We start from the raw sequence: 17,451 nt of genomic DNA on the forward strand, positions 1-17,451 counted from the left end.
TCAAAACAATATTAGCAGTATGCGTTACAACTTAACTGTCGAAGTTTGAGCTCAATGGCTTCACATTTTGAGGAGGTGCGTAAATTGCTTTCGGGTTTCCAATTGCATCTGTTACTTTAAACCCATGTAAAACACATTCAATGCCACCCCCACCCCACCCCCATTTAGATTATAAAGGTCTAATGTGATTTTGGTCTAAATTTGGTAAAGCCAACGCTGTAATCATGGACTGGAATGACGTGTGGATACCAGTGAACATCCAGACTGGTATCCTAGGACTCCTGATCTTCACCGTGCTCGTCTGGTTTCTCCGCCGGCCGAAGAAGCTTCCTCCCGGCCCATGGAGCTGGCCGCTGCTCGGTGCTTTACCCCAGTTGGCGATGATCGAGGGACCAGCCTATAAGACCTTAACTAAGATGGGTCAAAGGTAAATTGGCTACATTTTGAGCAAAAGAGGGCGCTTTTTCGACGCCATTGTAAGAATATAAACGCGAATTTAGAATAATTTTACATGTTCATACAATTCACAGAATCATTTTAGATTGAAGCAAAGATACTAAACTGATTCAATAAACGATATTGTTTTAAAATGCTGAAAGCCAAAACGGCACGGTTACATCGCCCTCTATCGATCACAATGGATAATCATTGCAATCATTATAGTCGGGTAATTGCGATAGATCACAAACACATCACGAACAATCAATTTACACGTCTCGACTGTAAACAACATGGCTGCCATCATGGATGCCACAATATCAACATGTACCGTCACAACATGAGAGATACCTACCGATCTTTGCAGTTTCTGGAAACAGCAAAAGCTGATAATGAAGAACCCATGTTCATCGTACGAACGGTTTGTTTGTGCGTCATGTCTGTTGTCGAAAAGTTGCAAAGAGACAGCTTTTGCCTCCGCCAAGCAGCAATGGATTTTTTTTCTCGAAAGGACACGCAACCCGCACAGGCCGATAGTGGGATGTAATGATGTACATGCAAGTGCATGTTTTGTTTTTTAATAAGGGAATAAATGTGTGCTTCGGAGGTCTTTATCACTCTGTTTAAGACCACTTAGAGTCTGGGTGCTGATAATTACCCGAGCCGGAGGCGAGGGTAATTATCAGCACCCAGACTCTAAGTGGTCTTAAACAGAGTAATAAATACCGACGGAGCACATATTTATTCCCATTCATAAATACCATTTCGGTAAGAAAAAATCATATAATTCGTTTAAAACATTCCGATTTTGTTCAACAAATTCACTTTATGCTTTTTGAAACATCCCTCTTGCAAAATAATGGAGTATTCAGCTGGCGAGTAAGATGTAAACAACCCTTTTATGGAGATTGACGCGCGCGTATCATGTTCTGCGCGATGTCGCGCAGAACGCACCTGGCGCGTTGCGTTTTGAATTTAGAACTATAAAATTCTGACTCCGTGGTAGTGTTGCGCATGCCTACGTGGGGATTGTGAACGTTCAACCAATGAAACGATAAGAGGCACTGGATTTTTTGGAGTCCACATTTTATTGTGACACTGGAAAAGTGTTTAAGACCAGCTAGCCATGTCTTTATCATCCATTTAAGACCGGCCACGTGACGGGCTCTCGACCAATAGGAATGCGTAAACTGTCTTAGGTATTTATGAATACTGCGTAACAAATCAGTTTTGTATGAATCGAAATTAGGGGTGGGTGGGTGGGTCAAAATAATTTGGAAAAAAAGTCGAAATTTTAAAACATTGAAAATTCTGAATGGCCCCTAAATTAACAATACGAAAGGAACGTATTCGTCACTGGGAGGTTTGTTTATGAGTTGGTTTGCTTATGAGTGACAAAATCGATGTATAACATGTATTTCGAAAAGAAACTGGCCAAGACTCAAACCCACGACCTGCTGTCTACTAGTGTGGACAGCTTACCATTCGACCACCAAGTTTTACAATAAGTATTGTCGGACGTTTGTACGGAAATATTAAGAACTTCTCAGTTACGTGCTTTCAGACAGAATTTAACCAGGAATACCCGTACATGTAAAAGTACATGTAGATACAGTTTTGGTCGAGTGAAGTTTGCAAAAGCAATGTGCTGCCGTTTAGCTGTTTTCTAACAACTGTAACTTTCATACTTTCATGAGAAGTTCAGATAACAAGCAAAACGTGCTGTTGAGTGTACCACACAAACACTCGATGATCTCAACAGCATACTATTAATTATGTCCCTAGGTTCGGCCCTGTGTTTAGCTTCAACATCTTCAACCAGCTAGTTGTAGTTTTGCAGGACTATGACGTTATCAAGACAGCTCTGGATCAAAACGCCCTCAGCGGGCGACCTTCATTTGAAATCAGTCAGCTGACGATGCCCGGAAAAGGTAAGAAGGCTTCCATGTATCGCACTTTGGTTTGCAGCCCATCAATATTCATGAATAGGACCTTCGCGCCCTCCTTTCATTGGCCAATATAAACAGAGGCAGACTAATTCTCAAAGCGTTGTGGAAAGTCCACAAAGCATTGTTGGGACGTCAGCGTTTGTTGCACTACTTCACTAAAGTGAAACGTACAAACATAAATCTGATTTCTTTAATTTCAACGTCCTTCTTAATAGCTAGCGGTGGCGTGTAGGCATATACTGCTGCTTGCAAAGAGTACAGGGCTGGCTTAGTTCATTTATAAATGTGTACTAAACAAAACAATGGCAAGTCGAGTGTTTTCATCTTTTTTTGGTAAAACTGTGTCGAAGTTGATCGTCTAATTCCAAGCAGATGTAACGAAATACAACATACCGCAGAATTTAGATGAAAAAAAGTTCCGTGTTTTGTATGCTTTAGGTGTCTTGAGTGCCTCCGGTGAACCCTGGTTGGAACTCAGGAAATTTTCATCAACAGTGCTTCGGAAATTAGGAATGGGGAAATCCACCTTCGAACAGCAGATTGCTACGGAGGCAACGTATCTTCTAGAGGAGGTGCGAAAACAAGGGGACGAGAGTTTTGATCCACGGAATGTGATCGAGAATGCTGTTGCCAATGTCATTTGCTACCTGGTGTTTGGTAACAGATTTGAATACACCGACGAGCGGTTTAGGAGGCTTATTGATGCTATAAATAAGTCACTCGAGAACGGTGGTGTTGCAGGGGTGGTAGAATTCCTTCCAATCATTTCCAAGCTAACCTTCCTTCCAGTCGTGAAGAGGCACATCGATAACAACCTGGCTTTCCAGAGGATGATGGGGGATCTGCTGCGAGACCACGAGGAAGGCTACCAGCGCGGGATCTCGCGTGATTTCACCGACGCCTTTCGCAACGCCATGGCGGAGAAAGAACACACGGGGGAGCAGACCTACTTGACACCGAACAACCTCTTCTACTCGGTATCTGAGTTGTTTGGCGCTGGAATGGAGACTACGACCAGCACCTTGCGCTGGGCTCTACTGTACATGATCGCCTACCCTGAAACACAGACCCGTGTCCAACAAGAAATGGACAGAGTTGTGGGTCGCAACAGGCTACCTAGATACACGGATAGACCCAGTCTACCGTACACTCAGGCGGTACTCTGCGAGGTTCAGCGAGAACTCATCGTACCCTACGCACTACCTCATAAATGCACTGAGGATACGACTCTGTCCGGGTAAGCTTCTGTTATTTCAGATACATCATACAGACTTTGCTAATAAAACCTCAACTTTATATAACTGTTATTTCTGTGCATGCATGGTGCCACCATGGAACTGAAACGATACTCACTTTCACAGCAGAGGACCATATAAAATGTCTTCTCTGTCCCTTTTCTGGCTGGCTCACTGACTGACTGACTGAATGGCTGGCTGGCTGGCTTCCTGGTTGGTTGGTTGGTTGGTTGGTTGGCTTGCTTGCTGGCTGGCTGGCTCCCCGGCTGGCTGGCTGGCTGGCTGGCTGGCTCCCCGGCTGGATGCATGGCTGGCTGGCAAGTTGGCCGCATGCCTGATTGGCAGGGTCGCTGCATGGCTTGCTGGCTGGCTGGCTGGTTGGCTGGTTGGCTGGTTGGCTGGATGCATGGCTGGCTGGCAAGTTGGCCGCATGCCTGGCTGGCTGGCTGGTTGGCTGGCAGGTCGGCTGCATGGCTTGCTGGCTGGCTGGCTGGCTCGTCTGTTGGTTGGCTGGAAGGCAGGCTGGCTAGCTGGCTCCCAAGCAGGCTCCCTGGCTTGCGGAGAGGCTGGCTGCAGCTGGCTGGCTGGCTGGCTCCCCAGCAGGCTGGCTGGCAGGCTGGCTGCTGGCTGGCTGGCTGGCTGGCTGGCTGGTTGGCTGTACACGTAAATATCTGGTCCACATTATTGGACGAAAGTAGTCTAATCATTGACGTTACGGGAATATCCAATGAGACAACACTGCGTTTGTCTCGTCATCACCAGGTACGACCAGTCTAAGTTACAAGCAACACTTTGTGACAAGGTACTAGCTTGACCCCCTGAGCCGGCACCAGCAAATGTGCATTAAATAAACCCAATCAATTATTTGCTTGACAGTTACCATATTCCAGAGGGCGCCATCATCCTAATCAACCTGTGGCACATTCTGCATGACGCGGACGAATGGGAAGATCCGATGCAGTTTCGGCCGGAGCGATTCCTCGACAGCGAGGGCAGGTTGCTCCGCCGGGAAAAATTCATTCCCTTTGGATTAGGTAAAAACCAATAACAACATATATAATTGACAGTTGTGTAAAAACAAGCAGCGTTGTTTTTACAAGCGGACTTTTTTCAGGTGCCCTTTTGGAATTTCGCGCGACAGTCGCGTCGGCTATTATGGAGCCCTGAAAAGCGCCATCTATTTACCAATAGTGTGCCTGATCGTCAGGTTTGAACAGCGCCCCCACATTATACCAACCCGCCCCTCTTTTATATTCAACGGAGGCCAGGTGTCTTTAGAAAAAAAGCCGTCTGCATTTCACGGTGAATGTGCAAGTGCCCTTTTCACGAACGTTCCCCCCCCCCCCCCCCGCTAATAGAAATGACCGTGCCACGCCTCTGATAATCACATAATGTTGTTTAGCTCAGTAGTAGCAGGTTACCAATTATATGCCATGTAATGTAGGCATTGGACTGGTTACCAACTCATGTGTGTGTGGTTTATGAAAGTTTTCTGATAAAGTGGGTACAGAATCGTTTCCTTTAATACCTTTGCTTGGGCCAAATAACTGAAGCTTAGTAGTAAAATAAGCCTATTGCTAAGCCGAAGTAGGCTGGTAACCACTTGCAAGCAATAACACCAGATGAGAGTTTGGGTGGTTACCAAATATGCTTAACGAATTGTTCATGTGCTCAGCAACTTCGTGAAATTAGCTCCTGATTTCAATTCCTGCCAGTCAATCAAAAAGTGCGCATTGACCAATCAGATCACAACTTTTAGTCAGGTGACCACGGCAGCTCGGTCACGAGTGCAAACTATAGGATTGGCTGACGGCAATGTTCCTAACGGTCCATTTAAGATTCTTGCTTGACTTTGTATTATGTTGGTTTATCTGTTATAAATCTGTATCTTCATGTCGTCACAGGTCGCCGGGTCTGCCTGGGCAAACACTTGGCCAAGATGGAACTCTTCATCGTGTTCACGTCACTCCTGCATCAGTTCACTTTCAAGCCGCCAGAGGGCGTCGTTGCGTCCTTGGATGCCAACGATGGAGGCATTACGCATGCGCCGGTTGCTTACACATTGATCGCTGCACCACGAGACTAAAGCACTGATCTTCATGTTCAAAAAATGTTCTAAATATCTTTAAAAAAGTATTAACAACTCCTAATTTCAACACAATCTTTGCCTATTTTATTAATGTATACAGTTTTGAATTATAAAAATTCGTTTGTGACTTAAAAAAGTGTTATATTCTGTTCAGATTTTTTTTCGGGGGTGGTTTGGTGGGAGTGGTTGTACCTGTATAACCACTCAAAATTATTTGAATTGAGAGATTTGGAAACAGCGTGTACATGCAGTGCGCAATGGTTAGTGAGCTTCCCAGATATTTAAACATGTACAAAATGGACTAAAGAATACAAACCATTTGCGAAGCTGTGGTTATGCAAACGGCTACGGGTCATCGCAATGGACCCCTTTCTTCATCCAAAATTAAACATCACAGGCAAAAAGTAAAAAAAAAAATTGGGAATGCAAGTTTACTAAATTCCTTAAAACAGATGAAAGTTATTACATTAACAGAAATTTATCTTATTATGAAAGGAACAATCCTTTCCGGCATAACAGACAGACATGCAGACAGACACACACATATACACAGAGATTCCCGGATTTATAGTTAGATTTTACAATGTCAGTGAACTATAAACAGAATTTAAATATTCAAAAAAAAAAATGAAAAGGCTAAAGTTCCTAAATTTATTCTCCGATTGAAGACTTTTGAGACGTTGGTGGCAGCAAACACAGGTCCTTTTTTCCCCATTGTTTGTGTTATATTGAGCATGCATGATTTAGCTTAAACATGACGTAAACAATAGACCTTTCTGCGCGTGGTTGGCAAACTGCATTTTTGCCAGTCACGGCCTGCAAAACTATGGAAGGTCCATCACTTCGAAAATGAAGAAGAGTTATAATAATTACAGATCAATAAAATATTATTTGATACTTGAAAATACAACATTTTCAACAAAGCTACAAAATAATTCCTGGACATGCCTTTTTACTATGTGTTGATGGCGTTATGAGGACTTTTTTGGAAACATATGGTACCAACCACGGCTTAAATTTTTGCGCTTACGGCAGCCCATACAAAATGGCGCCAATGTTTACAAACAAAAGAAAGGCCTATTGCCTTAAAATGCAGGAGAAAACATGGCGTGCCCTCCACTCAACCACCCCCTTTTATATTACCCCCCCCCCCCATTGCATGAAAGTTAGATCCACGCCTGCTAGTTTATATTTTGAGAAAATTTAAAATTGATATCGTTAGTAATCATGCTAAAACAATACGTTAACTCACAATTTAAACAAAGTTTTAATGCTCATCAATGATAACACGTATATGTGCATTTCAGACAATGACGGTCGTATCAATGTTCAGTAGGCCATGCATTTTCCTGAAGTGTTATGGGACTACCAGATTAGGTTATCGTCAATGTGCATACATGCTACGAGTAATTCTTTTAGTTTACTAAATTTTAATATTACATGATAACGTTGATAAGTTTACCCTTTCTGCAAAATAAACATTCGTGAGCAAAACTGCCGTATTAAATACGTGTACCATTTTGAGAATTATTTAAAAAACACCTTTTATTGCCTTCATTATATTAAGAAAACCCAACATGGGGGACAGCTCAGTTGGTAGAGCACCAAACAGTAGGTCGCAGGTTCAAACCCCGCTCCAGTCAATTTGTTTAACTTTTTAATAATATTATGGAAAGTATAGTGAACGCCAAGCACATACCGCGTACACCAAAGCGCAAACATATTAAATCTAGTAAGAACTAGAGTTCACGGCACTGAGATAGTCATATCTAGAAATAAAAAAAACAACCTCCACCTATTTTCAATTTTTAAACTCCAATTTTCCTGATCGAAACTAAATCCATCTTTTCATCAAAATAGCATTCTGAAAAACTTATTGATATGTTTTACAGCCTCGTTCTCTCCATTGCCTTTAAGCCATACCTAAGCCTCCCGCCTTTGTGAGGGTCATCGCTTTACCTTTGAACGAGTCGTCTAAAACTAGTCGCAAGAAAGCGTCACGAACCTCAGCGATCCTGCATAAGATCAAAACGAATTATCTGTCAAAAACCGTCCCTTTAGAAAAATCCAGCTTTTTCAGCATAAAACTTCAACGGAGAAAAATAGCAGATACGAACAAAATTGGTTTTCGTTAAAACCTCACGTAGATTTCTCCCATCGACATTTAAATGCTTTGTGTTTTTTCTTCGTCTGTCACTTAGTTTTACTTTCAATTTTATATAATTGCCGTTCTCTGTGCGTTTGTGCGTTAGACTTACTTCTTAATTCATGACGTTAATTTTATCCCCGCATTGATTCAAGAGATCGCCATCTTGAGTCACCCACGACGTACGCGGTAAACGAAGCTTTCTTTCTCTTTTTTTTCCAGATATTTAGTGTTGCATTTCTTCAATGTTTAGGCGAAAAAAAGACTGGTCCTTTTTCTTAGGCCAAAAAAAAAGTTTCCGGTTTTGGTATGGAGCTTGCCCAAAAAGTGGTGCGGTGACGCGGTTTTTTTTTTTTTTTTACCTGATTTTTTTGCTTCAAATGTCGTCTGATGACTGTAAATGGTGCCCGACTAAACTTAGTGCAAATATACTGGAGTCCAGAGAGGTCACATAAAGCTTATTCTCGACCATAACCCCATCTAAAAACACGTTAAAATCGTGCAGCAGCAGGACTCCAGTCAAACCAGTGAGTTTGGCTGTTTTCAAACATCATCTTTCATTGAAAAAAAAAACTTTTTCATGTTGCCGACGCGCATGGCTACGGCGACGCGCGCGCATACCAGAAACCGGAGACTTTTTGTGGCCTTACTTTTTAATTAGACAATATTCCCCAGGACTGGCCATCATCGAAAAAAAGGAGACAATTTGAGGAAATTGTTGTTTTCAAGCGAAAAATAAAAACCTCATCTGCAGAACGATATACATGTGCGTCATTGTAGTATTTTTGTATGCATCATGTATAGTCAATGATTATAATGTGCGTGCGGAAAACATATCAAGAGAAAACTAAATGTCACCTGATTCGGAATAAGGTCTTACAGCTTAGGCCAAGTTCGGGCAAGGACCATTAGTCGACTAGTGGTTGATTTGTGACGTACCTTACGCCTGCGCACTGATAGCAACGTGCGAACGTCTCTAGTCAAACGCTGGTCAAAATGTCATCGCAAAATGTCATCGCTCTCTGCTACCGTTATGAATGTGCGCGGCTGTTGGTTACCAGCGAAGCAACCAACCCCAGTAGGCTGGTTCCAAATAGTCGACTAGCGTAGTCAACCACCGTTGACTAGACAGAGTTCGGGCAAACGTTAGTTAACCATTGGTCAACTATAGTCCTTGCGCGAACTTGGCCTTATATTCTACGGTGGCCAGCGTAATCTCGCTGTGGCGTGTGCGATACATTGCTGATCTGAATGCTGCAGATTCCAGGTTCCATTCCTGGAGGGAATTTTACATTTTCATTATGTTCCCCGAACGTGAATTTTGTTATCATAACTGTGTTTAATCAACTCCTGATGATCGATAAAAATGAAAGCATTATCTTCTCAATCATGGCTCAATAACCATTCTGTTGCATTCTGCTTGGGGGATCCAAGATGGCGGAATAGTTGCTTCAATGTTCATATGCCAATACTCACTCTAAGACTCCTTGTTTAGCCATAACAGACTCCGCAATGGCGAAGTCCTCGGCAGGCCGTCTGAATAACGCCGGATTCTCAATGATAGCAGTTTTGGCGAAGGCTGGGCACAAGATCCCAAAGGTTATGCCCTGCGCCTGTAGGCGTGGATCGACCTGTTGGGTCAAGGGTCAGTGTGATGAGGTCAAAGGTCAACGAGATGAAGGCAAACTGTAATTTAGATAAAGGTCACAAAGTCAACGACGAGGTCAAAGGTACAATTAATAGTACGGAGTTTATTTATGGCCGACTTGTGATCGATTTTTGATTGGACTGGACTACTAAATATACCAGACTCACAAAATGTTGTACTTTATTTAAGATTGGAAAGTTTTACCAAATAAAACGACTGCACTGGCAAACTATTTTCTTTAAGTTTATAAATCAGCTTTCAATAATTTTTCATCCAACATTCAGAGAGGATTGCAAATATAGATAAAAAAACGAATATCAAGATTTTAATGGGATGCATTGAATAGTTTTACTTTACGACTGCTTACCGCAAGAGATTTAGTCAGGCCAACGATGGCATGCTTTGAGGCTGCGTAGACTGGCATGAAAACGGCGGGTCCCAGACCTGATGGACGCATCGGTGAGAAAAGGAAACAGTTTGCTTCAAGTGATATTTTCAAAACACAAGTTTGTATAAAACGTTAGAAGACAAGAAAAGGTTCAAATTAATGCAATTTTGTAATAATATAATTATATTGTTTATAATGCAGTGATTCTCTCAGAGTGGTGAATAAAATAAGATTGTCTGAGCGAATATATTTTATTTTTTTTAACAGAAATACCTGCTAAAGAAGCCACATTGATTATCTTTCCTCCTTTTCCCCCAGCTTCAGAGCCCATGTATTTGATGGCAGAGAACGTTCCGGCGATGGTTCCTTTCTGAAAATACAAATTCCAGACACAAATTTTCATCAAAATAGAGACACATTAAACAAACTAAACAAACAAAAAGAAAATTCCCCAACGGTAATTTTAGCCATTTATTGTTACAAGATATTACAGCAGATCCACAAAGTAATGTCCGGTCACTTAAGTCTATCACAAGTATAAACTGGGGACGAATAATGAACGATGGTTCTTTGTTCACAATAATTGACTTGTCCTATAACTGGTGGACATGTGGTGACCTTGGATGGACACGTGAAAATGAAGGAACCACCTGCATCCTTCAGGTCTAGACGTGCGCGCAATTCGGTAATCCTATTGGTCCAAGAAGCGCAGAGCGCGCGCGTACCACCTGTGCGTTCTTTAAGTCGAGGCGTGCGCGCATTCAGGAATCCCAATGGACGAAGGAACGTAGAGCGTGCGCGTGCTAGTCCTGTGCGCGCGCGTGGTGACTCAGTATTTGCTTTTATATAATACCCAAGTAAATCATTGAGATATTTGATTGGAGGATTGTAGGTCACGCGGCATTCATTAAACGAACCATTGCACGTGCGCACGGACTTTGTCATAACCGTGCATTTTTCGTTCCATTAAACGTGCATGTTCGTCCCATCCCTTTTGATCTATTGCACGCCTCGTGCGCTAAGACGCGCAGTGGCCCGGTGCAATAGACCGCTTGCAGACGCGATCGATAATTGACGCGCGAAGGTGCACGACGCCATGTTATGGGACAAAATGTGCATAGATATATCTACGCCTGTCCCACAACATGGCGTCGCGCGCCTTCGCGCGTCGATTATCGAACGCATCTGCAAGCGGTCTATACGAACTTTGCGCTATTCAGACCTTATCATGCGTTAAAGTAGTGCACCACTTGCCTTTGAAGTTGATGCAGTTGGCTTGATGATGTTTTTTGCATTGTTTTAAGAACTTTCAGTGTTAAGTTTCATTATTGTCAATGATTTGACTTTCAAACCTTTGTTAGCCTTGAACAAGCTGAAGAAAGTAGTTAACAATTTTGTGAGTTTTGTTCGTTCTTAAAGTTTTATTTAATCGAATGATAAAGATCTACTTGGATGTTATATAAAACCAATAATGAATGTTTTTCATTCGTGCAATGGTGAAAATATTTTCATTTGACAGATCGATTAATTGTTCCATTCAACTCGGCTTCGCCTCGTTAAATGGAACAATCAATCTTTCAACTCATGAAATTATTCTCACCATTGCACTCATAAGCATTCATTATTTGTATACCATTACTAAATACATCTAAAAAAGCCCCGCCCCATACGTTCTGACCAATCAGGACCGTGATTTATGCCTGAACAGCGGGCACAACATTCCGACATGCAGTCTGCCATTGGATAGGCGCACGTGTTGCTGCCAATGTGGGTGGTGATGGGCGTGGCTTAATTGATCGATATATTGGAAGCCTTGGTAGCACTTACCACATTGACGTCTATACACAGATCAGGCACGTTCTCGTTCAAGATTCCCGCATTATTAACCATCAAGTTCACAGGGCCAAAACGCTCCTTAGTCTTGGCAAACACCGCTATAAATGCACAAATAAAAGGTATTTTCTATACTTTTACAAGACTAGAAATACATATTCAGGCTTGATGTTACAATCATTTAAAGATGGGAACAGGTTTGTTTGCCTTAAAAGCCAACCTCGTCCCCAGGGTGTCGAGCAGTACGCGCCCACTACTACCTGCTCTTTCGCCCTGGTACTGGATCATTTGCATGTGCAAGATTTTTGAACACGTATGCAAATGAGGAATAGTCTGATGCCTGCCTGATGTGCGTTGCATTTGCGTTTGTTTTTGTATGCGGGGTCTTGGGTAAAAACAGAATCAATTCGTCGCAGCGCAAGCATGGCGTGAGTTACGAAAAAAACGATTTTATTTTGATTACACTGTTATGATCTTAACGAGACAACATACAGTATCATATTTTATAATAATAGAAAACAAAATGGAAAGGAAATGAATAGTTTCGCACGAGAGGGCATGGACGAATGGTCGCGAAAACACGTACTGCACGTTGTGAATAACAACATCAAGTACACGATATAAATCCATTTATAGCCAATTGCGGTATCGAATCAGGATTCCGGAAGAAAGTTTCATATCCAGGGCTTACTACTGGAAACAAGATTGGAAATAAAGTAAGCACTGGGAACGAGGTTGCTTAAAAAGCCTGTATGAGTTGGTGTTTGCTTTCTGCATGTTTTCTTTATTATAAATATTCCCAGGTTAAAAAAAAATATAAAAAAATCAGTTTAGTAATCGATCAATATAACCTGTTCAAAATCAAAGTCTGTGACAGTCAAAATCTAATCACTCGGTCCAACTATTGAAACTGACCTTCAAAATCTGCGTGTGCTGTGACGTCACATTTGACGAAGGTGACCCGATCTTCACCGAATTCCTTCGCAAATTCATTGAGGGCGCCCTTCCCTTTCTCCTCGTTTACGTCAGAAATACACACACCCTGGATGACAACAGAAAAAAAAATATGATCGAAAGCTTCGGGATGTTCACATTTTTGTATCATTATGTGAGGCTGGACAAGTTCTTACCACAGTTTTGATGTCCAATGGCGCACTTATTTGTGGTATTCCAATGGCGCACTTATTTGTGGTATTTTTTTTACCCACGACGTATTTAGGGGTATGGGGACTGGAGTTTGGGTGGGGTGCGGTAGGGACGGGGGGGGGGGTGTTCAAGTGCTCCAACTCCTTTTCCAAAAACTGCAAAATAATAAGACATCCTTTGATAAAATACCCACATTTCTGTATTAAAACTTAAAATGCATTTTTCCTTTGAATAAAATGGTCCCCATTCTATTTACTTCTACGCATTCAAAATGTGTATGTACAAAAGGTATTAATACGTGTCGATGATTTTTCAGAATAATACAAGAAGGTTATCTTTCCTCTTAATTCACCTTCTTAAAATGTCCACGATAAGTTGCCGCAATAAATTAGTTTCTGGAGACTAACAACTTTTTTGTTTACCCGGAATCTTCCTTAGATGACGTTATCAGCATTTTTTCCCATACTGTTCATTTACTTAAAGGGAACGTACATCATTGGCTTTTGCTGTAATTTTCAGAAATGAACTTCTTGAGGGGTTAGTTTAATAGATCAAATATTGTTACACTGACAAGTTTGAAGTTTTGTGTTCGAAAATGCTGGAAAAACCAAGAAAAACGATAATGTTCAAGTAGTCTGGTTCCCTGACTCCACTAAGGATAAAATGGATCAATTTATAGATGCCGGAATATTGTAAGGTAAGGGAACCAGTGTAGCTGGCCTGCACCCGTTCATAAACATGTTACCAATAGCAAACAAAATTTGGACTGAAAAAAAATGGTAAATTTGAAGCAGAAGTTGAAAAATAGTCAGGTTTTTCCAACGGTGATCGGCCTACCACTGTTGGAAATGTATACAAAAATACCAGTTTCTTGAAAATGACTTCACACCAGGAGCCATAATTTTACAGGATGCTTTTGGCTGTCATTTTAAATGACAGTCAAAAGCATCCTGTAAAATTATAATTGTAATACCAACATCCAAGTAATAAGGTATTTCGTAAAAACTTGATAGTTTTATTTTTCGATGTTTGCAAATGTTGTATATTCCCTTTAACAGACCGATCCAATAAACTCCGCTCACTACGCATGTGTGAACCAATGCATTCGTCTGTTCAATGCCACGTGTTCCAGCCGCCCGCGGCATACGGACGCGCACGCCTGTCGGACCAGTATCGGTCGTTTGTGCACGCGTGTTGCACGTTAATTACGGCTGTGATTGGACAAAGCGTCACGGGCGGGGCTTAATGGCGTGGTCTCTTTACAATTATCCGATTTGCAGGTATGACGTCAAATCAGTGTAAACCACGCCCACCACACATTTAGTAGCGTTGGAACCATTGGAACCGGGCAAAGTTGTGTGTTTAGGCAATGAGTCTTCGTAATCAGTGGTGCGTGTGCGTGTTTGACGCGCGCAGTCACTTACGAACCGAAGAGTAGGGAGTTGTTCACATTGTTTGGATATTTTTTCGAGATTTCGGAAAGATTTCCATATACGAAGTTCACTCAACACCCTGTGTACACACCCTATGAGATTGGACTGAAAAATTTTAAGTGTTTTCTTAGAAAATGCTTGTATTTTCTCACTGCTCAAATTGACTTTGATGACATGAAATTGCTATCTGGGGCTTGCTAGTCAATACAGAGGAAAATTAGTTAACTTCGCATATGGAAATCTTGCCGAGATGTCTCCTGAATTAACCTATGGAGCATTCTCACCTTGGCGCCCTTCTGCAGCAAGGCGTGCGCAAAAGCCTTGCCCAGTCCATCAGCTGAGCCAGTTACTATGGCAACCGTGTCCGGGTTCAGCTTGGCCGCTGAGATGTCAAAGGGCGGAAGTGCTGGAGCAGACATGACTCAATAGATCTAAGCAGAATTACGAGTTAAAGACTATTGTGATTATTAGGCTAAATGTTATAATAGGGCGACACTTTTTTTGCAGAAAATGCTATGATAGGGCCACACTACATAATAAGGCCACACAAAACTATCCGTTCTTAAGATAGTCTCCTGATTTATTTAAGCAAAGCCGATTGGAAATGTTTCATGCACTAGCTGTCTATAGCTACGTAGATCGGATTTAGCCTATTCTCGGCATTAATTGTGAGGTTATCGCATTCAACAGTACCCGCCGGCTGAATAGTTTGCATGCAGATTAGAATTATATCAGACAAAGTGAGCGAATGTTATGTTCAGTTTACGTATATAACGTACATTTCTTTCAGCGAGGGAACTCAGTAGGCCTATTGATCTCACAGGGCACATCACATATACGGCTTATGCGTACCGCAAGCTTTTGGCCTTGACTCAACTTCCTTTGTGCCTACCGATATAACATGAACACGAAGGCATGGGCGCGGCGATCCGGAGGGGAGGGGGGGGGGGGACCATGTCGCTCTATAGCGTTGTCCCAAGAATTCATCACATAATACTGTGGATATAGTTTAACATGCACGGTATATTTTCTATGGAGAGATACATAGATCGGAGATGCAGTAGAGGGTTCAGTGTTGGACTGGTTGTTTCATGTGCCAGTCAAGTCCATAACTTATCTGTGTTGCATGTAATTGTCAATACCTAGTCTCAGCTTCAACAAATAGGCCTATACTATATTGACTCTGAATACATACCTGTAACTATAACTTCCTGTGACAGTAGCCCACTAAATCTACACAGCACAGATGTGATAACTCAGGTACAGCAATATAAAAATGAAATGACGACTCGCAACAAAATTACTGTTCAATGCTAAGCCTACCGTATATCTTACCACACCAAAATGAAATCGCAATTCAACACACACACCCACACTGTGACCTTTGCATTAGCCCGGTGTGTACACACGGCATACATCGGGAAATGATACGCATGGTTTACCCTATTGTTAAACTTGTTTGCAATTCACCTCGATTTCGTTATGATAGTTCCTGACAATTAAAGAAGCAGATATCTTTCTGCCCTCATTTAAATATGTCAATAACACTCGAGAGCTAAATCGGACGACATGTTTTCGATTTCGCTGCAGTTTAGTTCTTTTTAACATGCAGGGTAAGTAAAAAAAAAAAAAACAACGAAAACCAATTGGCAGCAGTGGCGTCGCCAAGGGGGGGGGGGGGGGGGGGGGGGGGGGGGGGGGGGGGGGGGGGGGGGGGGGGGGGGGGGGGGCAGGGGGGGGCAGGGGGGGGGGGCACGTGCCCCCCCCGGAAAACCTAGTGCCCCCGAGTGCCCCCCCCCCATCAAATGCTGGTGCCCCCCTATCCTCTGCAAAATGCTACGCGTTGTTAAAATCATTACCTCAAGAATAGCAATTTCTTGAGATATCTTCAGATCGAATTTAGCATCAAATGTGGCACCATTTTGCATCTAGCCCATCCTCCGTATGCGAAAATTTTCCAAAGGGGAGGGGGGGCACCCCCTCCCCTTAGACCCCTCCCCCAGGACGGCGATCCGTATCCACCTAAGTGCCCCCCCCCCCATCAAATGCTGGTGCCCCCCCCCCCCTGTGCCCCCCAGACTGAAAAGTCTGGTGACGCCACTGATTGGCAGGACCATTTTTGAATCACGTTTTGCCTGTAGCCCTTTCAAAATATAGGATATGAAAGCCCAATCAAAGAGTTTTCTTTTAGTACAAGAATCATTCAAATCAGTCATGCACTTTTAAAGGAATTTTGAACACAAACACTGTTTTAAAGTTCTGTCCACGGATCACAAAAATATTAAGTGTCCTTTCAGCAAAACGAAAACATTTCACATGCATCCCTATGAGAATTGTTTTCGTTTTGCTATAAGAACACTTACCATACTTTATTTTATGTGATCCGGGACCGAACTTTAAAAACGGTGTTTGTAACTTGAAAGGTACAATGTACACGATTTGAATGATTATTGTACTAAAAGAAATCTCATTGATTGGGCTTTCGTATCCTAGATTTTGACAGTGCTAGTCGCAAAACTGCATTCAAAAATTGGTCCTGCCATTTGGGTTTCGTGTTTTGTTTTAACTCAACCTGTAGGCGCTATATTCTTTTTGACGAAATAGATTCAATATACTAGCAAATGAAATAACACTCCTATGCGGAAAATCATAAACAGTTTACAATTCATATTAAAGTTTTGAAACTGCAATGAAGTTCGGATTGAAACAAATTAAGCAATATACAGTGGCATATTTCCTTGGGGGGGGGGGGGGGGGGGGGGGGGGCAGAGGGGGCAGTATGCCCCCTGGCGGATTTTTGTCACAATTTTTTTTGTTCAGCAATTATTTATATTATAAGATGGATTTTTGCGTCGGGGTGATATAAATCAAATTAGGTTTGCCCTTCACCGACGCGTCGACGATGTGAAGGGCAAACCTAATTTGATGACCAATTATTTCACTAAATGGTTAAAGAGTTTTAACATCAATTCCAAAAACGAAACCCCCCTCAAAAAGCATTACATTGCGCCTTGAACGTGAATATATAATTTGCAGTATGCATAATAATGGTCAGTTTTTAAGAGCGCCCCCATTTGGAAGGTGGATACCAGCCCCCAGAGCCCCCCCCCCCCCCAACACTTTTTGATTTTACGGAGGTCAAGTGT

General features: G+C 42.3%; 2 protein-coding genes across 4 annotated transcripts; one reads left to right on the top strand and one right to left on the bottom strand.

Annotated features, from left to right (window-relative positions):
- The first annotated feature begins 214 nt into the window (after positions 1-214).
- Positions 215-6,549, top strand: LOC119725789 (cytochrome P450 2U1-like). Its single transcript, XM_038197362.1, has 5 exons — positions 215-427; positions 2,224-2,369; positions 2,826-3,624; positions 4,499-4,656; positions 5,527-6,549. Exons 1-5 carry the CDS (start codon positions 225-227, stop codon positions 5,706-5,708), a joined length of 1,488 nt encoding a protein of 495 aa, XP_038053290.1. The 5' UTR covers positions 215-224; the 3' UTR covers positions 5,709-6,549.
- Positions 6,550-6,958: 409 nt separating this feature from the next.
- LOC119725790 (15-hydroxyprostaglandin dehydrogenase [NAD(+)]-like) lies at positions 6,959-15,730 on the bottom strand. 3 transcript variants are annotated; one of them, XM_038197365.1, is made up of 8 exons: positions 15,641-15,730; positions 14,590-14,736; positions 12,642-12,768; positions 11,721-11,827; positions 10,167-10,263; positions 9,873-9,949; positions 9,334-9,488; positions 6,959-7,726 (listed from the first exon to the last, which is right to left on the bottom strand). In XM_038197365.1, exons 2-8 carry the CDS (start codon positions 14,722-14,724, stop codon positions 7,624-7,626), a joined length of 801 nt encoding a protein of 266 aa, XP_038053293.1. In that variant the 5' UTR covers positions 14,725-14,736; positions 15,641-15,730; the 3' UTR covers positions 6,959-7,623. The 3 variants fall into 3 exon arrangements, with proteins under 3 accessions (XP_038053293.1, XP_038053291.1, XP_038053292.1); XM_038197363.1 differs by having other exon boundaries at positions 15,501-15,707; XM_038197364.1 differs by having other exon boundaries at positions 14,590-14,760; positions 15,501-15,707.
- Positions 15,731-17,451: the final 1,721 nt, after the last annotated feature.

The sequence above is a fragment of the Patiria miniata genome, unplaced genomic scaffold, assembly GCF_015706575.1.
Source record: "Patiria miniata isolate m_02_andy unplaced genomic scaffold, ASM1570657v1 HiC_scaffold_19, whole genome shotgun sequence".
NCBI lineage: Eukaryota > Metazoa > Echinodermata > Asteroidea > Valvatida > Asterinidae > Patiria > Patiria miniata.

What these genes read in the sequence shown, in the direction of transcription:
- LOC119725790 (XM_038197365.1), bottom strand. Translation starts at nt 14,724, where the DNA reads ATGTCTGCTCCAGCACTTCCGCCCTTTGACATCTCAGCGGCCAAGCTG. An exon ending in TGTGTATAGACGTCAATGTG is followed by an intron (nt 10,264 to 11,720) that starts GTAAGTGCTACC and finishes TTGTATTTTCAG; the next exon opens with AAAGGAACCATCGCCGGAAC. An exon ending in GCCTGACTAAATCTCTTGCG is followed by an intron (nt 9,489 to 9,872) that starts GTAAGCAGTCGT and finishes TTGACCCAACAG; the next exon opens with GTCGATCCACGCCTACAGGC.
- LOC119725789 (XM_038197362.1), top strand. Translation starts at nt 225, where the DNA reads ATGGACTGGAATGACGTGTGGATACCAGTGAACATCCAGACTGGTATC. An exon ending in TTAACTAAGATGGGTCAAAG is followed by an intron (nt 428 to 2,223) that starts GTAAATTGGCTA and finishes TTATGTCCCTAG; the next exon opens with GTTCGGCCCTGTGTTTAGCT. An exon ending in GCTGACGATGCCCGGAAAAG is followed by an intron (nt 2,370 to 2,825) that starts GTAAGAAGGCTT and finishes TGTATGCTTTAG; the next exon opens with GTGTCTTGAGTGCCTCCGGT.